The sequence below is a fragment of the Bubalus kerabau genome, chromosome X (assembly GCF_029407905.1).
Source record: "Bubalus kerabau isolate K-KA32 ecotype Philippines breed swamp buffalo chromosome X, PCC_UOA_SB_1v2, whole genome shotgun sequence".
NCBI lineage: Eukaryota > Metazoa > Chordata > Mammalia > Artiodactyla > Bovidae > Bubalus > Bubalus kerabau.
In genome coordinates, this window is record NC_073647.1 from 57,579,735 (window position 1) to 57,601,539 (window position 21,805).

Below are 21,805 nucleotides of genomic sequence, written 5' to 3' on the forward strand. Positions count from 1 at the left end.
CTATGAATGAATAAGAATGTGTGTCAAGGGGAACTATTGATGAGAGTATGATTTGTTACCTCTGTTTTGGAAAACAGTTTCTTATGATTTAGAAATGTTGAAGATACCATAACCATAAATGTCACTCCTAGTATATTCTCTAAATAAGCTCTTACATAAGGACTCTGGAGACTTGTACAAGAATAATCAGTGTCAATAGAGTAGAAAGATAACCCGCAGAATGGATGAAAGTATTTGTAAATCATATATCTGATAAAGCATTAACTCCTACAACTGAACAACAGCAAACACAAGCAACCTAATTCAAAAATGGGCAAAAGAATAATAGACATTTTTCTAAAGAAAATGGCCAATCAGCACATGAAAATATGCTCAACATCATTAATCATTAGGGAAATCTGAATCAAAACTATAATGAAATACCACTTCATATCCATTAGGATAGCTACTATCTTAAAAAACAAACAAACAAACAAACAGAAAACAAGCACATTAGCAGGGAAACAGAGGAACTGGAACATTTGTACAATGGCTTGTGTGAATGTAAAATGGCTTGTATGATAATAGCCCCTGTTGGACAGTATGGTAGTTACTAAAAAAGTTAAACATGGAATTACCGTATGATGCCACATTCCACTTCTGTATGTAAACATAAAAGAATTGAAAGCAGAGACCCGAACATATATTTGCATACTGATTATTCATAGTATCATTTTTCACAATGGCCAAAGGTGGGAACAACCCAAGTGTCCACTGACAGATGAATGAATAAATAAAATATGCTATATACATACAATGGGCTATTATTCAACCTTTACAAAAAGGAGATCTGGTATATCCTACAACATGGATGAATCTTGAAGACATTATGCTAAGTGTGATAAGCCAGACACATTAGGACAAATATTGATAATCCCACTTAATTGAGGTATATAACAGACAAATTCACAGAGACAGAAAGCAGAGTAGTGGTTGCTAGCAGGTAGAACAGAAAGAAGAATGAGGAATTATTGTTTAATGGGTGCAGAATATCAGCATGGGAAAAAGTTCTGGAGGTGGACATTGGTTATGGTTGCATAACAATGTTGAATGTACTTAACACCACTTAACTGTACACTTAAAAATGGTTAAAATGGTAAATTTTATGTGTATTATAACAAAATACTATTCACAACAGCATTATCTATAAGAATATCAGTAATAATGACTCCCTCACCCCTCTAAGAATGGAAACTAGATAACAGAAATGATCAACATGAGACTATGCTGCTGCTGCTGCTAAGTCGCTTCAGTCGTGTCCGACTCTGTGTGACCCCATAGACGGCAGCCCACCAGTCTCCCCCGTCCCTGGGATTCTCCAGGCAAGAACACTGGAGTGGGTTGCCATTTCCTCCTCCAGTGCATGAAAGTGAAAAGTGAAAGTGAAGTCACTCAGTCATGTCCGACTCTAGCGACCCCATGGACTGCAGCCTACCAGGCCCCTCCGTCCATGGGATTTTCCAGGCAAAAGTACTAGAGGGGATTCCATTGCCTTCTCCAACATGAGACTATACCTAAAGTATATTCATGTGGTGAAATAGTATACAGTCATGAAAATGAACGATTGGGGATAGCTAATTATGTAACTCATCCCTAAACAGTGGTTGCACAGATTCTAATTATAATTTGGCAATATTGCATAACTTAGGCCTTAAAAGTTGTTCTTAAATAGGTTAAATAGTTGTTTTTCAAGCCACTAATGTCACACCTCCAAAAGTCATTTATTTACACCATATATAGATAGCAATATCAGTTATATATACCTATTTGGTGGTGGTGATGTACAGGAAAAACATAAAATGAACAAATCCAAAATTCCTTCACTTATTTTCAAACCTCATGCATATAAAACAGTTTTGTTAAGTAAAATTCTCAAGACAATAAAAGTTGCAAGTTGTAGTTAAACGCTTAAACCATTTCTGAGAGGAAACCATTGAAGACCTTAGGGATATTCGTGTTTGTAAAGTATTTCTATACTAATTTAGAATACCTTGATTTTTGTTCAAACAATTCTCAGAAGAACTTCTATTTGGTAAACCTATAGGCAGGTTGATTAAGAGCACTTGAAAGTGCCAGAACAGCTTTAGTTTTTAAAGTATAGACATGATTCATTAATTCTTTCTGGTCTTGCCTCAAATGAGGACAAATGGTTGTTGATTTGCCACTGGTGCTGACTACTTCAGGCTAATGCATATGCAGAGCATTCTCCTTGAATAAGTAAGTAGGGATAGAAGGAAAAATGCCGAGAGGTGGAGCAGGAAGAACAGGAAAGCAAAATGTGTCTTCTCTTGGAAACTGACATCACCACTGCCCTGCTGGGCCAGAAGGTGGCAATTGAGATGAGTCTTTATGCCATTTAATGTTATCATAGTTTTCAAGTTTAAGCTCTCCTTTCACAGACTGCTGCTATAAATGAAGCAAACAAGTGTAAAACTTTTAAATTGCTTGACATTACCATAATTGATATTATCTGTTCCCTTTTTCTTTGAAATACCATTGTAAAAGAAAAAAGGACAGTCACATTTCCATAAAGAATTAAGACATCTTTCTACTGTATATTACATTTGGCTGAATTAGTGTCAGCCCTGGTCATGTAGCACCAGGAAAGCATTTGGGATGAGAGTTAGAAATAAAGCCAGGAAAGCATGTATGAAACTTGTCTGGTCGTTGCTACAGAGATAATATCTTTATGGTAATTGGAATCCTTAAAAATACATTATCTTTCTCAATGTTATTGCAGCGTGTGGTGGTATTGAAGAAAGCAATAATTTGTAAACAACCCTTGGCAGAGAGCACAGAACTTAATTTTGCTTAGATAAAGGAGACAAACATTAGAATTCATGTGCTGTACCAAGACTGGCACGCAATAGCAGTTGTTTTGATATATGCACTGGAGCATTCATGATTGCTTAAATATTAACTGTTCCATGAATATAAAATATAATAGGGAAAAAGAAGCCATGATGAGGGAACATTTCTGCTAAAAGAAATGAAGTTGAATGATCTGATCATATTGGTAGTCTAGCTGGGTTTATGCCAATGATTCTACCAGATTCCTTCACTGCTTTTCCCTACATCCATTTCCTTCTCCAATGCATGAAAGTGAAAAGTGAAAGTGAAGTCGCTCAGTCGTGTCTGACTCTTCAGGGCCCCATGGACTGCAGCCTACCAGGCTCCTCCTTCCATGGGATTTTCCAGGCAAGAGTACTGGAGTGGGTTGCCATTGCCTTCTCCCTTTCCAAGGACAGTTCAATATAAATGTGGGTCCTGTTGTGTTGCTATCTGTCAGAGCTCTTTCCTTGATGCAGAGGGATTAGGCATTTCTGAGTTTTCCTGAGTAAAGGATCTGTTCATAAGTTGCTGAGTTTCATTGTAGCCATTTGTATAAACACTAGGGGAAAAGGGAGCAGGCAGTCTAGAAAGGCTTTCCTTCTGATATAGTCTAGAGACATGAACTTTTATCTCACATTGAAGTTTTTTCTTTTTCTATTCAAGTATAGTTGATATACATGATATTATATAAGTTCCAGGATTACTATATACTGATTCACAATTTTTAAAGGTTATACTCCATTTATAGTTATTTTAAAATATTTGCTATATTCCCCCTGTTGTATAATATATCTTTGTAGCTTATTTTATACATAATAGTTTGTACCTCTCGGTCCCCTTACCCGTGTTGTGCCCTTCGCCCTCCCCACTGATAACCATTAGTTTATTCTCTAGATCTATGAGTCTGCTTCTTTTCTGTTATATATTCACTACTTTGTTGTATTTTTATATTCCATCACATTGAAGTTTTAATATTTTTAAACCTGCTTAAATATATCATGGCATTTGTTTACTTAGACCCAGCACACATTAGCCTAGAAATTAGAACTGGTGAAATAAATTCATAAGGCAAGACTTTTTATGGAAAGCATTGAAACCTGATGTCTTGCATTGAAATTTGTTACTCTAATCCAAAATTCTTGAGCAAATATTTCAACAGTAATTCAGATTTGCCAATAAGTGAGTTTTGTAGCTTGAATTACAGTTGGAAGGCATGAAGGATCTTCTGGGTTGTCTAACCCATCACCCTGATAATACAGGGATGATAAGACACACTACAGCATCATGTAGCTGTATTTTCAATACACTTTTAGGTGAAGGATGAGGGAGAGTTTTAAAGACTTATGAATAGTATATTTACAATCTTCACATCTTTGGACATACTGTTTGGGTCATCAGTTCTTAGATGAGTAGATGGTAAATTCTGATACTAATCAGTCTCATTTTTAATATAAATTAATCAAGAATATTCTGAGTGATTGTGTCCTTCAGATGTCACAGATTGCTAGACAATTTCTCTCTAGTTTTAAATTAACAGTAAGCTTTGGAGTTATGTTGGCATTTCAACTTTTTATATGTGGAAGTAATTATGAGAGGGCCCTGGCAAAGATCTTGTCTAGAAATTTCCTTCTAAGAGGACTAGTGGTTCTCAAACTTTAGCATGCCTCAATCATCTGGAGGTACTATCAGGATTTTTTGGCCAATATATTAAAACATATATTGATGGACCCCTACCCTTCTAGTTTCTGATTTAGTCAGTTTCATGCATGGCCCTCATTTTTGCATTTCAATCAAGTTCATAGGTGATGTTGAATCTCTTGGTTCAGGCCATGGTTTGAGAATGAGTGAAATAACCAATGCCTATCCATTTTCCTTTCTCATGATTTTTAATGTTTATTTCTTCCGTTGCCTAATCCCCACAGCCTTAATTATGTTGAATTTATTGAGGATGAACAATCATTATAATCTTTGTTACTAGTTTCACCATTTTCCAGCTGCCAGCTCTGCTGCCCCCTCTATTATCTAGCTATTTGTTACCCATAATCAATATTTTTAATAAATTACCTTACATGTTGCCTTCTCTTTCTGGCTATCTAGTCTTTTTAAGTTTACACCACTGGCAATGTATTGAAACTGTACATGAAGGTTATGGAAGATTTCTCTAATCATCAAGTCAGTTCTCATTATCTTTGAGCTCTCTGTAGCATTTATTCATTCAACAAACATTTACTGAACAAAATTTTATTTTTTCTTCTTTCTTAAGTAGTTCACAGTTTGATAGGTGAGACTCCTTGTGTAAACAAAATGATATATTGTGGAATAAATCCTTTAACTAGAGTTTATATAAATCACTATGAGAAAAATAAAAACAAAATTTATTAATTCTGTTCAGGAAAGTTCAGAGAGGATCATTAGCACTGCTCTCCTTGAATGACCCTGTCCCCCAGTCCCATCGCCTTTATCACTCTTGATGCTTAATTCATTCCAGAATGTGATAGACACCCAATTTTCATAAGTTACCATGTTGTATTCTGGCACCAACTCTTGACCAAGGTCAAGTTACATAAGCACTCTAAACCTGGTTCCTTACCTATAAAATGGGCTTGTTAATAATTGAATTATTTCATGATTTTTTAAACAAAAGATGACACATTTGAAACACTTAACAAAGTACCTGGCCCATAGGCACATGATAGATAGGTTAGAAATGTTGGTTCTCATCCCCCTTAAAGGGGGTATAGGCTACTACCACATGATGAAGGAATAAGGCATTTTAGGTCAAGAAGAACATAAGAAAATGAATGGAAAACTTCACCCATTCATGCATTCAGTAAATATATATTAAGTGCCTGTTATGTGCCAGCCATTGTTCTAGGTACTGAGTATATAAAAGTGAACAAAGCAGACCAAAAAATGCCCTCTACTTGTATAGCTGTCATTGTACCAGAGAGAGACAGATAATAAAAATATAAGTAGGAGTATATTTGTGGTGATTGCTATGGAGAAAAATATAAGAGGGAGAGACGTAAGAGATGTTTTGAGAGTAGATTGCAATTTTTGATAGAGTAACTAGAAAAGAACATAATGAGAAAGTGACTTTTGAGTATAGATCTTGAAAGATGAGAAGGAGCTAGCCATGCTGGTGAATAAAAGTGAAAACTTCCAGGCAGAGAAAAAGTGCATGCACAGGCTCTGAGTGAGACACATGCCTGTTAAATTCAAGGAGCAACAGAATGGAGGTCAAGCATGGCTCAAGGGGGCTGGTGAGGGATGATAGCTAGAGATAAGATCTCAGTGGTGACAGTGGTCCAGGTCACAGAGGGACTTTTAGGTTATGGTAATGACTTACCATAATGCTCAAACTACAGCACAATTGCTCTCATCTCACACGCTAGTAAAGTAATGCTCAAAATTCTCCAAGCCAGGCTTCAGCAATATGTGAACCGTGAACTTCCTGATGTTCAAGCTGGTTTTAGAAAAGGCAGAGGAACCAGAGATCAAATTGCCAACATCCGCTGGATCATCAAAAAAGCAAGAGAGTTCCAGAAAAACATCTATTTCTGCTTTATTGACTATGCCAAAGCCTTTGACTCTGTGGATCACAATAAACTGTGGAAAATTCTGAAAGAGATGGGAATACCAGACCACCTGATCTGCCTCTTGAGAAATCTGTATGCAGGTCAGGAAGCAACAGTTAGAACTGGGCGGGGCATAACAGACTGGTTCCAAATAGGAAAAGGAGTACATCAAGGCTGTATATTGTTACCCTGTTTATTTAACTTATATGCAGAGTACATCATGAGAAACGCTGGACCGAAAGAAACAAAAGCTGGAATCAAGATTGCTGGGAGAAATATCAATAACCTCAGATATGCAGATGACACCACCCTTATGGCAGAAAGTGACGAGGAACTAAAAAGCCTCTTGATGAAAGTGAAAGTGGAGAGTGAAAAGGTTGGCTTAAAGCTCAACATTCAGAAAACGAAGATCATGGCATCTGGCCCCATCACTTCATGGGAAATAGATGGGGAAACAGTGGAAACAGTGTCAGACTTTATTTTTTTGGGCTCCAAAATCACTGCAGATGGTGACTGCAGCCATGAAATTAAAAGATACTTACTCCTTGGAAGGAAACTTAGGACCAACCTAGATAGCATATTCGAAAGCAGAGACATTACTTTGCCAACAAAGGTCCGTCTAATCAAGGCTATGGTTTTTCCAGTGGTCATGTATGGAGGTGAGAGTTGGACTGTGAAGAAGGCTGAGCACCGAAGAATTGATGCTTTTGAACTGTGGTGTTGGAGAAGACTCCTGAGAGTCCCTTGGACTGCAAGGAGATCCACCCAGTCTATTCTGAAGAAGTTCAGCCCTGGGATTTCTTTGGAAGGAATGATGCTAAAGCTGAAACTCCAGTACTTTGGCCACCTCATGCAAAGAGTTGACTCCTTGGAAAGGACTCTGATGCTGGGAGGGATTGGGGGCAGGAGGAGAAGGGGACGACAGGGGATGAGATGGCTGGATGGCATCATTGACTCGATGGACGTGAGTCTCAGTGAACTCCGGGAGTTGGTGATGGACAGGGAGGCCTGGCATGCTGCGATTCATGGGGTCACAAAGAGTCGGACACGACTGAGCGACTGAACTGAACTGAACTGAATGACTTACTCTGTATGAAGATGGGAAGCTAAAGTAGATTCTTATCACTTCTGATCTAGATGGTGATCCTGGTCATGATAATAGACTATCTTATTAAATTCTACAAGTCTTATCTAATGCCTATTTTATGGATCAGAAAGCTGAGACATAGAGTATTTAGGTCACTTGCCCAAGGTCACAGAAGTAGTGAATGGTATATAGAGTGAAGGTTTTAACCTAGTACTGTCTGAATCCAAAGTCTGTGCTTGATAACTATTCTGATTAGAAATGTGAACCTCTTTATATGAGCTGTAGAGAACCATTATTTTTTTGAAGGAAGAGAGTGGCATGGTCATATGGATGGTTAAGAAGCATTATTATATAGGATAAAATGAAGCAGAAAGAATGGAATGGCCATAACCACCTTCCATAGATTAGCTCCACATAGCTACCACTTAATGTTTAAAAAACAAACTGCTACCTCCGTCTCAAAGCCAGCTTACTCTAGAGAGTTACCACTTTCTCAATACAACCATCCTTTATTTTTTTCTCTTTTAAAAAAATTTTAATTGGAGGCTAATTACTTTAAAATATTGTGGTGGTTTTTGCCATACATTCACATGTATCAGCTATAGGTGTACATGCGTTCCCCATCATGACTCTCCCTCCCCATCCCATCCCTCAGGGTCAACCCAGTGCACCAGCCCCGAGCACCCTATCTCATGCATCGAACTGGGACTAGCAATCTATTTCACATATGATAATATACATGTTTCAAAGCTATTCTCTCAAATCATCCCACCCTCGCCTTCTCCCACAGAGTCCAACAGTCTGTTCTTTACATCTGTGTCTCTTTTGCTGTCTTGCATATAGGGTCATCATTACCATCTTTCTAAATTCCATATATCTGCGTTAATATACTGTATTGGTGTTTTTCTTTCTGACATACTTCACTCTGTATAATAGGCTCCGATTTCATCCTCTTCATTAGAACTAATTCAAATGCATTCTTTTTAATAGCTGAATAATATTCCATTGTAGATATGTACCACAGCTTTCTTATCCATTTGTCTGCTGATGGACATCTAGGTTGCTTCCATGTCCTAGCTATTGTAAACAGTGCTGCGATGAACATTGGGGTACACGTGTCTCTTTCAGTTCTGGTTTCCTTGTTGTGTATGCCCAGCAGTGGGATTGCTGGGTCATATGGCAGTTCTGTTTCCAGTACAACCATTCTTTTAATCACCCAAATTTAAAACTTTTGCAGTCTGATCTTTCCCTTTCCATCATCCCAGGTATTTCTTTTCAGTGGCTTAATCTTGTCTGTCTTCACAGAGTGTCTTAAATTTGTCCTTTCTTTGCCTTTTTTTTTTTCATGTACTCATTCTCATTTTAGATATATCAGTCCTTGACACTTTCTACAAAATTACTCTTCTATGTCATCCCCTTTCTGTATAACTGTGTTTTCTTGTAAGTGCTAGGCTTTTGGGGCTTTGAAAGTACTATTTATTGTTTATCTCTGATCCCATTTATTGTTTGTCTCTGATCCCTAGTGTCCAGCCCACACGGAATCATCAAATGTACTTCTACATTCATAATTGCTTTGCTTCTAACCTGTCTCCCCTTATAAATGTTTAGTGCTTCATTTCCCAAGGGGACGTTGTGACTTTGTTCTGGCATTCCCTCTCATATAACTCACAACAGATACGGTGTCCTGAAAAAGTCTGGGCTTTGTGGTCAATATCTCTATGTGTATGAATGTATGTGTGTGTGTGTGCATATGTGTACACATGCAAACAGAACAAGAGTATAGTTTAATTTAGAAGAATCGTTCTATGGCCTGCACAGGTGGGAATTTGTGTGGAGAAAAATCTTCATTCAGAAACATTGATTGCCTCCCTAGGTATGTACTATGATGCTCCTAGGTACTGGGGATAATAAATATTAGTGAAACAGGGTTTCTTCACTTGGAAGAGCTCATACTGACTGGAAGAAAGTACTGTGTTGAAATGTTTATAGTGAAGGAACATAGCAAAGGAAGGAATAAAGTATTCCTTAGCGGGGTCTTCAGAAAGGAAGGAGTACTTGAGTACTCTTGAAATTTGAGTAGGTATTCACTTGGCAGATAGAGAAAAGAGGAGGAGAGTCTATAGAGAGCACAAGATGTACAAAAGCACAGTGGTGTGACACTGTATGGTATGTTCAAACAGTTGTAATCAAACTGAAGAGAAGGATAGGTACAAGAAAGCAGCAGGGGACACATTAGAAAGGTAGGCAAGGATCAGCTGAGAAAGGGCCTTAAATGCAAAACCAAGAAGTTGGTGTGCTTTTCTAGTAGCTGAAGGGAGACTTTGCAATGGAAACTTTGAATGGGTTCTAATCATCCTGACAAAATTAAACATTTAAAAACTAACATTTGTGTGGCGAGGTTAAATGAACTGAAATAGTTTGGTTTAAGAGCAAAGGACACCTGAGAAAGGGAGCTTTCACTCTTGTGAGAGGTGGTTATACAGAGGATAGTGACCAGTTATTTTCAGTTTCCACTGATGACAGAGCAAGAAGAAATAGGCTTAAATCTCAGGAGAAGGGAAAATTACCTATAGAAGGGGTCCTTCACAGAAAGATTGAGTGTGACTGACATGGATGATTAAAATGTTGTTGGCTCAGGCACTCTGCCTGTGTGCTGCCTTCTGTGTGTTCAGACCAACTGATTTCAAAAATAAGGTGAAGACTGTAGGTTTTCAGGCTCGAATGAGAATGTTCAAAATAAATCTTTTATAAGGCAATTGGTTATTCAGATATTTTGCTATCTCCCTAACTAAAGTTTTGGAAATGTATTTGAACACATCACATATAAATAGTATCTTTCATAATATAGCACTCCTGTTTATTAGGGAAAAAAGAATGATCAGAATTTGCTAGACAAATGTGTTAATCTGTTAAAGGTATTTTGTATTCATGTACCATTTCAGAAAGTTATTAAAGATTAGGTAGATACAGTTAGTATAAATTCAGTTATTAATCTTTATGTATAACATTTATTGGTCAGATGATTATAATTAAAATCACTATGTGGTTTATTAACTGGCACTTAATCAGTAAATATAGTGAATTGCTCTATTTTTATTGCTGTCATTCACTGATAACTCACTTTATTAAGATATTGTAAAATGTTTTTAGCTTTTTCAAATAATTCCAATTTCTGGAGCTATTTGCGATTATATTGTTTGAAAATATGTACAAGACAGAGGATTATAGCGTGGCCATTTTGTTCATCCTTTTGCATGTTATACTGAGTTAACCTGATATCAAAATGAAGTTAATTTTATTTATCAGTAAACTAACTCAAACACTTTGGAAGTGATTTTGAACATACTCAGGTTACCTTTATACTACCCCCGGAGATGTCTATAGCTAGCGAGTACACTTGGAAGAGCAAATTATTGGATAAATACCTTTAGCCATTAGAAGTCACGAAAGTGAATGTTCTTAGTTGCCTTCTGTACTTGACATTGAACCATTCAATAGGTCCTGAGAGAGACGATGACTAATGTGTGGATGGTGTAGACACAGTAAGAGACACTGAAGCCCTGATAATACAAAGTAAATATACTTTCATATGTAAAGATGCTTTACCCTTATGTTTTGATATTATATGTTCATTTTTAAATGATTGGTCTAAGTGTCATGGACATAGAGAAAAATTTTTAAAAGACCACATATTTGTTGTTAATATTCCCTGCCAGTTTGAAACCACAAGATAGACTCTTGGTGTAACATTATTTAAAAAATAAACATTTCAATACAGATTTACAAGTCATCTCCCATACCAACTAAAATATTTTTCAGGTTGACAAGATAAGCATGTGGCCATCTTTGTCCATGCCTTGAAGGCAATGTTAGAAATCTAGAAAAGTCATGCAACTCTGTTGACTACTCTTTCTGATTTCAATAAATATATTTAACTGAAATGTTATGCTTCACTTCTGAGAATTCTGAAAATTAACCACATATAAGCATGCATGTCAAAAAGGGAGTTTTTAAATCACCCACAAGGTTGCCATACGAGCACAGTGCTGTTTTTCTATTCTTGTGTTTTCCTTTCCAGTATTGACCATGTACATTTTTAAAAATAAAACTGATATACTTCTACAGTGTGGTATCCTAAAAAATTGCATGGGTTTTTATTGTTGGGCCCTCTGTTTGTCTCTCTGTGTGTAAATAGTTTGTCTCCATAGATTTCATTTTACGTGCCTTGGAATTACCAGCATCATGACTCCTATGGCTGTTTGTTTTGAGCCTTAAGACTAACATTTCTTTTATGTTGTTCATATCATTGGGATCTAACAGTTATTCTAATAAACTGTAACACAAAAAGTACGGACCTGATTGAGTAAATGTGATATTTTTTTTCCTTAGCCACTAAAATAATAAGGATTAAATTACTCTGTAATTACCTAAATATCCTCCAAGCCTTTTCACAAGCCTGTTTGTAAAGAATATTCATTTATTCTAAACAGTAATCCTTAAAGCTAAAATCCCCAAATCAGTATGGACATCAGTGGACAAACCCATCATCTAAGGATTATAGAATGAAAACATCCAATAGAATGAGAAAACTTGATGCTTCATGCCATATTTGTCCTTTGTTTCTAAGTAAATCCTTGATTTCATTTGTAGCTTAGTCTTGTATAACAGTTATATTAAAGAAAATACTTAGATTCTCATTATAGATTTTTTTTGGTCCTATACTTTGCAATTTTTTTATCATTCTAACTTCAGTATCTCTTTTCTAGTGTCTCTGAAAAGAAGATACAATGTGTAGGCAGAGAAATAAAATTTGACATATTATCATGATTGTATGGTCAGATTCTGTTTATAAATCAGCTTAAAAAGCCTTCAGTTATTCTTTTTTGATGGCCCATGCAAGTAAAGGAGCATACAATGCACTTGCTCTTTTATTTTAATTTGCATAGATGATGGCTGAAGTAAATATAACCTCATAGATGCATCCAGCTTTTAAGAATATATTTATGAAATAATACAAAGACCAAAATGCTGATAACAGAAACACGCATTAACTTGGACTATTATTATCAATACTTAAGTGGTTGTTCTTTTCTCAGGAAAAGAATAGTTCACTTTGCCATCATGATTTAGACATTTTAAGAAATACAGATGAAAGTTTATCATGATTATTATTATTATTGTTATTATTTACATTTTGGGTCACCTTTCTGTCTTTGAAAATGAGTTCATTTTATAACCCAGCGCATTGTTACTAGAGCCCAGTAGAAACTACCCTAGACATTTAAAAAAAGTTATATTAATTATAGTGAATTGAGTTCATTCATTCATTTCACTTCTTTAAGTAAAAGTCTACATTTATATTGCTGAAAAATACTAAAAATAGTTATCATTATTCCATTTCAGATCCGAGATACTAAATCATCAGATCAAAAGACCACCCTCTTGCATTTCCTTGCTGAAATTTGTGAGGAAAATTACCAGGATATCCTGAAATTTACTGATGAACTGGAGCATGTAGAAAGTGCAAGCAAAGGTAATTGATTTATAACTGATTTGAAACTACATCCTGCCAAAATATTATACTTTAAATGGTAATCTATAAGAACTAATCATATTTTTTGTTTGGTTACTGATCTAAGAAAAGCAGGAAGATAGTTTTCCTTAGTTTGTATTTGACAACATAGTATATTTTAATAACCTGCTTTTAACTGACTTTTTTTTTTTTTTTTTTTAGCAATTCTAGGTTATTGAAGCTTTTGTGTCTCTGATCAGATAATATGTTTGTTCATTCATTTCATAAACACTTAAGTGTATATTGTTTGCAAAAAAACCATACTGTGGGGCTGTTGGTAATATCAAAATGATTGTGAGATAGTTTTTGCTAGAATGCGTTTAAAATCTAGAAGAGAAGACATGTATACAAATACTATATAAAACAGAGATGAATATGAGAAGTGCTATAAGAAAATAGACTGTAGTTTAGATGAGAGGGAAAATACTTTTGAATGGATAGTTAAGTGAAGGCATAGTGAAAGAGGCCAAAAAGGTGAAGTATGAAAATTAGGATTTTTACAGACATGGAAAAGGAGTATGCCGTCCAGACAGTCAACAGTATCAGCAAGGCACAGTCATGGAATGTGTTAGGATAGGTGAAAACATCACTGGGGAAGAAGAAAAATGTCTCCAGACTTTAATTTGAACTGATTAGCTTTGTTGGTTAGTGAGTATTTACTTTTGCCAGAAGTTGAAAAGTGAATGAAAGGAAGGATCAAGGAAACATTTTTTTGGAAGGTGAAACAATAGATGTGGAGTACATTTTTCCTCTTGGATCAGAAAAGTAAGCAATAAAGCTTTTATTTGAAATTGCACTATGATAATTCCACTTCTCTGGAGAAGGAAATGGCAACCCACTCCAGTATTCTTGCCTGGAAAATTCTGTGGACAGAGGAGCCTGGAGGGCTACAGTCTATAGTGTTGCAAAGAGTTGAATACGACTGAGCAGAGCAGCACAATTCCACTTCTCTATATCTCTGAGAACTTTCGGTAAGGACTCAAAAGCATATGCTTCCTGAGTTTACTACAAACCATATACACTGGTTAGTGTCCTTCAAAGTAGAAAAAAAGTGTGTCTGTAAAACCCAGAATGTCATATGTATAATATTGTTCAGTAGCCAGTTGTCATCTCTGCCATTCTGGTATTGTTGATCACATCCGCAATGTTTTTCTTTAATGAAATTGATGGAATTTCTTTAACTCCTTTAATTTAATGAATATTATAGTTGTTACTGTTGTCTTGTTGGAGGAGAGGAATTATAAGGCTACCTGTAATCCTTCCATTCTCAGCCAAGTATGTATTATACTCAGTTCTGTTTCCTACTTTGGGGCTTTTGGCAGATCTTTACATAGTTTTCTTTTACAATCTAACCAACTTATTTCTTCCTATCCATTTTAAGAGCAAAACCTCTCTGATATATTTGCTTATTTCTGCTTTCATGTATTCATGATATGAATGTCATTGTATTCAAGAAACTGTTGCAAAAGATCTTCCTTTCTTACTGTTTGGGCTTCAGCAATCCCCTGTCAAGTTATTGTGACTAGTTCTTTTTCTTTCCCTATAAAATTTAGACTCAGAGTTCTCAACTCAAGAAGTTCTTACATACATTCCACTTACTTGCATCCCTCTTTCATTTCCTTCTAGTTTTCTTTCAGTGTGCCCAGACATACTTTCTCTTGAGCCATTTTTATTCCTTTCTAATAATGCTGTCTCTGTGTATCCTGCTACATCCTGTGCCTGAGAATCTCAAGTGCCCTGTCCTCTAAGACACCTGACATTTGTCAATTCGCTGTTCAGGATACATTTCCTTATGCTTTTTAAATGTGTTACTATTGAGCCCTTATGAGAAAATACTTGTGAAATTAGACTGCAAGAAAAAAACAGAACGTGGTGTGAAATGTCAAGCCAATTTCTTCTTTGTAGTTAAATACTTTGCCTTGGTGCTTAAGTTTAGCATGTTTGTTTGCTTAATATAGATTTCAGTCCTGTTTGAATCATATTCTGTCACCGCTAATACTGTGGATATAACTAGCATATCTATATTCACAGCCAACCAGCAAAAATAAAAATAGATCAACACTATATAGTAATTATTTTCTGTAATTATGGCCTATCTCCTTGTGAAATTACTGCTTATACAAAGAAAAAAGTACCTTTCTTTTTAAACTGGAGTGGTACAGGAAAGTTGAAACTAGTTAATGATTTTTATATTATTTTTATATTTTTCATATTTAAAGAACGATTGTATGACTACTATATCTATCTTTTGTGTTTCTGTTTTCTTCCTACACGTTTGAAAATCCTCTGTTTTTCATTTTTTTATTGAAGTATAGTTGATTAACAATATTGTGTTAGTTTAAGGTATATAGCAAAGTGATTCAATAATATATGTGTGTATATTTTTTCAGATTACTTTCCACTATATGTTATAAGATATTGAATATAGTCCTTATGATATAAACTCTTGTTTATGTTTTGTATATATATTAGTGTATGTATGTATTCCTCCCTCTTGTAGGTTTTTTGATTATTAGAACCTAAGTACCTATTTTAATAGAATAAGTATCTCTTCTGTCTGGAATAGCAAATAAATGTATTTCAGCTCATTACTTAAGGTATATACCTCAAAGTAACTGACAGAGGAAAAAAAATTACCTTCAAGTGAAAGAAAACTAAAAGTGGGAAATATGTGGGATCCATGGAAAATTGTATCTTATAACTGCCTTGGTTCCTTGTAAAGCTAACCTTCTAAAATTTATGTGCATCTTGAACTATCAAAGGCGATGGTATAAACTTAGCATATTTTCCTAGAGCTCTGTAACTCAAAGATGTTGGGGGAAACCACATCATTTTTACATAAAATAGATATATGTTATGGAGTGGAATGCAAAATTCACATGAATTTTTAAAATAAAACAGATGACTTCAAAGAAATGTCACACTTGCTGCAGATCCCTAGGGGAGCGTGTTCAATCTTCTCTTTCATTAGGGGCACTTGGTTGGGAAAAGTTTATGAAGCATTGCCTAAAGAATTGGAAAGTGGTTTTGTTTTGCTTTGGTTTCACTTATTTATCTATTTAGTTATTATTGCAGGCAGGGTGGAGGCAAGCAGGCAGAGTGAGGGCGGAGAGTTCCTTCTAAACAGATCATCTATCTCATCACTCTTATGAAGTTCAGAATTAAATAGTACATTGTAATTATATTACCAGGGGGATTAATAAAGTAATATTTCTGTGGTCATTTTCTTCTAGCTTAAATGATAAATCTCCAGATCCTCTCCTTCATGTCTGACATACCAATGAGTCTTTAGAAAGAAAAATAAAAGCTGTTGCTATAGAGAATCTAATGCCTGTAAAATACTGAAAATATATTTGATAAATCACCATTACCTTTTCCCCAATGACTAATTTTAAAGATTATATGTATAAAATTATATCTAACAGACCTATAGATCTATATTGTCTAAAGCATTGCTAATTTGCTAGACCTAGTTTATAATTCCTGTATTGTTTCCCCCCAGCCCCCTCTTCCCGTGCCTATCACTGTAACTTTCAGCTTTGATAATTTTTACAGTTTGATTTAAAACCTTAGTGTTTTATAAGTCAGCTCCAGGGATTAAACCAAAAGGATTAGCAAAACTTAATTAAAACTATTCTATTCAAAAAGGGAAGATAATATTAATGTATTTGAAGGCACTATTAATCCTAAGTTTTTGTGTAAACCTGAAATGGGTTTCCTTTCAGTTAAATTAGTACCATCCTATAAGATAAAAGCAGGTTAAGTTTTTTATAAACAGTGTTAGTTTCCTATGATTTAAATCCACTATTACAAATTTTAATGACCAACCATACCTTTTGCTGTCTGCCCTCTTTCCATGTCAGATTAGTAACTCCGATTAGCTATTTATCCATTCTGAATTCTTCAAAAGATTAATAATGATGAAAGTTTAGATTAGAGGAAATACTATAGGGGAAAAATCTATCAAATGAAGAAAAAGAAAAAAGTAAACTCATAGCAGAGTTTAAAAAGTTGGGGGAATGAGGGAGGAAAAAAAAATTGGAGGAAAAAAATCTTTTTTGAAACTCCAGAGCTGACAGAAAGTTTAGATTTAATCTAGTCCCTGCTAAAAGAAACTCAACATGGCATTTAGTTCAAATTCATCATTTTTCAGTTGAACAAACTGAGGCCTAGAATGATGAAGGAATTACCCACAATCACAGTCAATGAAAGTTTGCAGAAATTTTGTCCATTATTTTATCACTTACATGTCAGTTCCACTTTAACTATTTTGTGGTCTAAAATATACAACAGAGATTCATATTTACATATTGGAAAACATGCAGAAAATCAACACTGACCAAATAAATATTTACTGGAGTATAATAAATGCCACTTCATCTATATCGTGGTCCGATTTCTCTAGCCCCATTTTGACAGAATTACCCTTTCCTTTCTCTGAGTTACAACAGCACTTTAGCCTTATTAGTAATATAGCACCTACCACATTTGCATTTTTTTATTTCACTGTATTCTTCTCTCTGTGCCTCCTAGGTTGAGTTCATAAGTGGCAAGGAATAAGCCCCGTTTGTCCCAACAGACTCAGTACTAGCACAGCAACTCAGAGAGAAGTATATATGCTCAGAGAGAAGTAAATGTTCAATAAATTTATTACATTGAATCTTTGTGTCTCCTTTTCATACTCATACATTTCAAAATATGGCATTTTGGGAAGTTGGCAAGTTGAGAATAGCAACCTGAAAATTACTGTTTACTGTAAATACAAGAGGAGAAACAAAATAAGTTGAAATAAAGAGAACACCAGGGCTTAATAGTATTTCCTGGCCCATGTTTTACTTTTTTTCAAGGAGAGTGTTAAACTTGGAAACAATCAAGCTCTTAATGGAGAAGATCTAAACTTATGGTGGCCACCAAACTGTAAAGGTTTATGGTGAACAGTAAGGATTAACATCTATTTCTGCTTTATTGACTATGCCAAAGCCTTTGACTGTGTGGATCACAATAAAGTGAGGAAAATTCTGAAAGAGATGGAATACCAGACCACCTGACCTGCCTCTTGAGAAACCTATATGCAGGTCAGGAAGCAACAGTTAGAACTGGACATGGAACAACAGAAATAGAAAAGGCTGTATATTGTCACCCTGCTTATTTAACTTATATGCAGAGTATATCATGAGAAACAGTGGGCTGGAAGAAGCACAAGCTAGAATCAAGATTGCCAGGAGAAATATCAATAACCTCAGATATGCAGATGACACCACACTTATGGCAGAAAGTGAAGGAACTAAAAAGCCTCTTGATGAAAGTGAAAGTGGAGAGTGAAAAAGTTGGCTTAAAACTCAACATTCAGAAAACTAAGATCATGGCATCTGGTCCCATAACTTCATGGGAAATAGATGGGGAAACAGTGGAAACAGTGTCAGACTTTATTTTTGGGGCTCCAGAATCACTGCAGATGGTGATTGCAGCCATGAAATTAAAAGACACTTACTCCTTGGAAGGAAAGTTATGACCAACCTAGATGGCATATTCAAAAGCAGAGATATTATTTTGCCAACAAAGGTCCGTCTAGTCCAGGCTATGGTTTTTCCAGTAGTCATATATGGATGTGAGAGTTGGGCTGTGAAGAAAGCTGAGCGCCGAAGAATTGATGCTTTTGAACTGTGGTGTTGGAGAAGACTCTTGAGAGTCCCTTGTACTGCAAGGAGATCCACCCAGTCTATTCTGAAGAAGATCAGCCCTGGGATTTCTTTGGAAGGAATGATGCTAAAGCTGAAACTCCAGTACTTTGGCCACCTCATGCAAAGAGCTGACTCATTGGAAAAGACTCTGATGCTGGGAGGGATTGGGGGCAGGAGGAGAAGGGGACGACAGAGGATGAGATGTCTGGATGACATCACCGACTCGATGGACGTGAGTCTGGATGAACTCCAGGAGTTGGTGACGGACAGGGAAGCCTGGTGTGCTGCAATTCATGGGGTCACAATGAGTCGGACACCACTGAGTGACTGAACTGAACTGAACTGAAGGATTAAAAGTCTCCTAGTTGCAGCCAACTGTCTTAATGTAATATCTAACTAACTGCTGAAACTTCTTTTTTTCTAATGGTTCAAAAAAATTACTTTCATAGTGTCTACTAGATATTTTATTGAAAAATCTTCTGAGTTATAGAACAAAACCCCATTGTGTTTAATGCATTCAAGGTACAGTGGACCCAAGATGTATGAACCCATAGGATTTCCTAACAGATTTAAACTTTGAGTTTTGCTCTCATCTTCGAAGCACAGAATGATGATAAACCAATGTTACAAAATGTCAACAGGATTGACTTTACTTACATGTTAGTAGTCTGAGTAAAACTGAATATGCATCATACTACTGCTGCTGCTACATCATTTTAATTAAAAAGTTAAATTGTTTAGCTTTATTTGGACTTTTCCCACACCCTTTCAAATAATTTTGCTGAATGAATTGTCTTTTGTCATATTGACAGTATAAATATCTTGTAAAAATTTAGAAGAATATTAAATTTTAAGTTTTAAGGAATCTAATCCATACATTTTCCTCTTTGATATACTTCTTTTTCTTTACTCTCACCAAGTCACCCCAGTTTCTCTTAAACAAAGTGAATTTCTTTAAAATAATTCAAATTTTATTAGCAGTCCAACACATGCATAGAAAATATATTTTCAACATGAATGTCTAAAGTACTTAGGACAGAAAGTCATGTTTTCTTGCTGATCAGTAATCTAATCATTACCAACCAGTGTGTTGAATTCATAACATGTAAACCATCTAATTCATTTTCATTTCTAGAGAAAACTATGTTAAAAACATTATCTTCAGGGAACAGTGAAAGGAAGCAGAGACCATGGTCATTTGTACTTGAGTTAAATGCTTCAATATAAGTCAACATTTTTTTATAGACCTATAGGCATTTGTCAGGGTACTTTAGCTTCTGGAACCCAGAATCTCTGCTCGAGAATTGTATGCATAGCTCATCTGCCTCATACCCACATTCTTGCCCAGCCTGTCTCAACACCTGCATACTTGTGTGCTCAGTCACTTCAGTCATGTCCAGCTCTGTGCTTCCCCATGGACTGAAGCCCACCAGGCTCCTCTGTCCATGGAATTCTCCAGGCAAGAATACTGGAGTGGGTTGCCATTCCCTCCTCCAGGGAATCTTCCTGACCCAGGGATCAAACCCAGATCTCTTAGGTCTCCTGCATTGGCAGGCAGGTTCTTTACCACTAGCACCTCCGGGGAACCCTATTTTTCCTAACAGAAAGTTCTCCCTCTTCTCTCAGCCCTTCTGAACATAGGTATGAAGACTTCCCCAATTGTTTTGGCTTTCAGGGGTCTCTCACTTCCCCTCTTCTTAGTTAGGTCCTTGATCCGATACTCTTTGCATTACAGTATCCTAAACTCTTTTGCATATTGGCTGTATCCAGGTGTGATGCTTCCTGAAATAACGTATGTATGTTATCATAAGTCTGCTTTTTCAAGGGAGATGCTAACACCCTATTGGCATAGTAAATTCAGCTCAGTGAGTGATTTTGAAACCTCCACCTGATCTTAGCTATCTTAACTTAACCCCAGTGAAACTTTCTGGGTACTTAAAATAACTAGAATATATCTGCAGATGTTCAATTCAACCTTACACATTAGTTGCAGTATTCAAAAAATTTTTTAAAAGTAGCTATTTAAGGCAAAACTAATCTATAGTGTTAGAAATCATTGTACATTGTTATTTTGGGGGTGGGTTATTGTCTGGAAGAGAACACATGAGGGCCTCTGGGGTGCTGGTCACATTCTGTTTCTTGATCTGGATCCTGGTGACATGGTGTTTTCAGTTTGTGAAAATGCATTCAACAGGGCACCTGTGTACAGCATGGATGTATGTTTCAACAAGGCATTTTTTAAAAGCCAGTCATTTCTATTTTTAAAATGTGTAATGAGTGATGAAAAGTGAGAAAGATATTACATGTTAATTCAAAAGGTCCTCATGTTTTTACCTGTGCTTAATGATCCCATGCATTGTGTAAATAACTGCTTTCAGAGTTGATCTGATGGTATTGTAAATAATTACTGTTTTTCAGCAAGTTGTATGTCACTTAAGGATTTTATCAAAGTGTCTTTTAGTCTGAGAGTGAATGGATAGGCTCTAGTATTACAAAGGAAAAAAAATCAAGCATGTTTTATAACATGTAAGCATTCAGGGTGATCTTTTCCATAGCTGTTTTCAGTATTATGCTGTCTAGTATATCATTGAATCTTAACGTGTCCTGAGCACATCCTGAGTTATAATTTTCACCAAGATCCTGTCATTGCTGTCATTGTTATCATTGTGTCTTCGCTTCAATGTCAGGAAAGAGGACATGTGGGAATATTGCTCATTTTAATCTCATTGCAGATTCAAGCTTGCTAGTTGAAAAGTGAATATTCATACAGCAAATATTATAATGTGATTGACTCCTGAAGTAAAATACAGGGACATATTTGATGTAAGAGGTTCAAGGATTGATGTTAAGTAGTAATGTCAAGATAGAGAGGGAGAATAAGAGAAGAGGGAAGAATGAAAGAAATGAAGAAAAAGCCAGTTCTCTGTAGCCACAACAGAGTCATGGGAAGAGGCAGCTCCTGTCCTGATTGGAGAGTCCCTTGTACCACTAGGGAATCTGGTAAGCAATGTGGTTA

General features: G+C 35.9%; 1 protein-coding gene across 12 annotated transcripts in view; it reads left to right on the forward strand.

Annotated features, from left to right (window-relative positions):
- The window catches only part of DIAPH2 (diaphanous related formin 2), a 981,259-nt gene that overhangs the window by 526,398 nt on the left and 433,056 nt on the right, over positions 1-21,805 (forward strand). For 11 of the 12 annotated variants that reach the window (XM_055563966.1, XM_055563965.1, XM_055563958.1 and 8 more), the window contains one exon: positions 12,940-13,069. In XM_055563966.1, the coding sequence (XP_055419941.1) occupies positions 12,940-13,069 (130 nt within the window). Of the gene's footprint in view, positions 1-12,939; positions 13,070-13,270; positions 14,758-21,805 lie in introns of those variants that run through there. The other variant, XM_055563967.1, reaches the window with a different exon arrangement.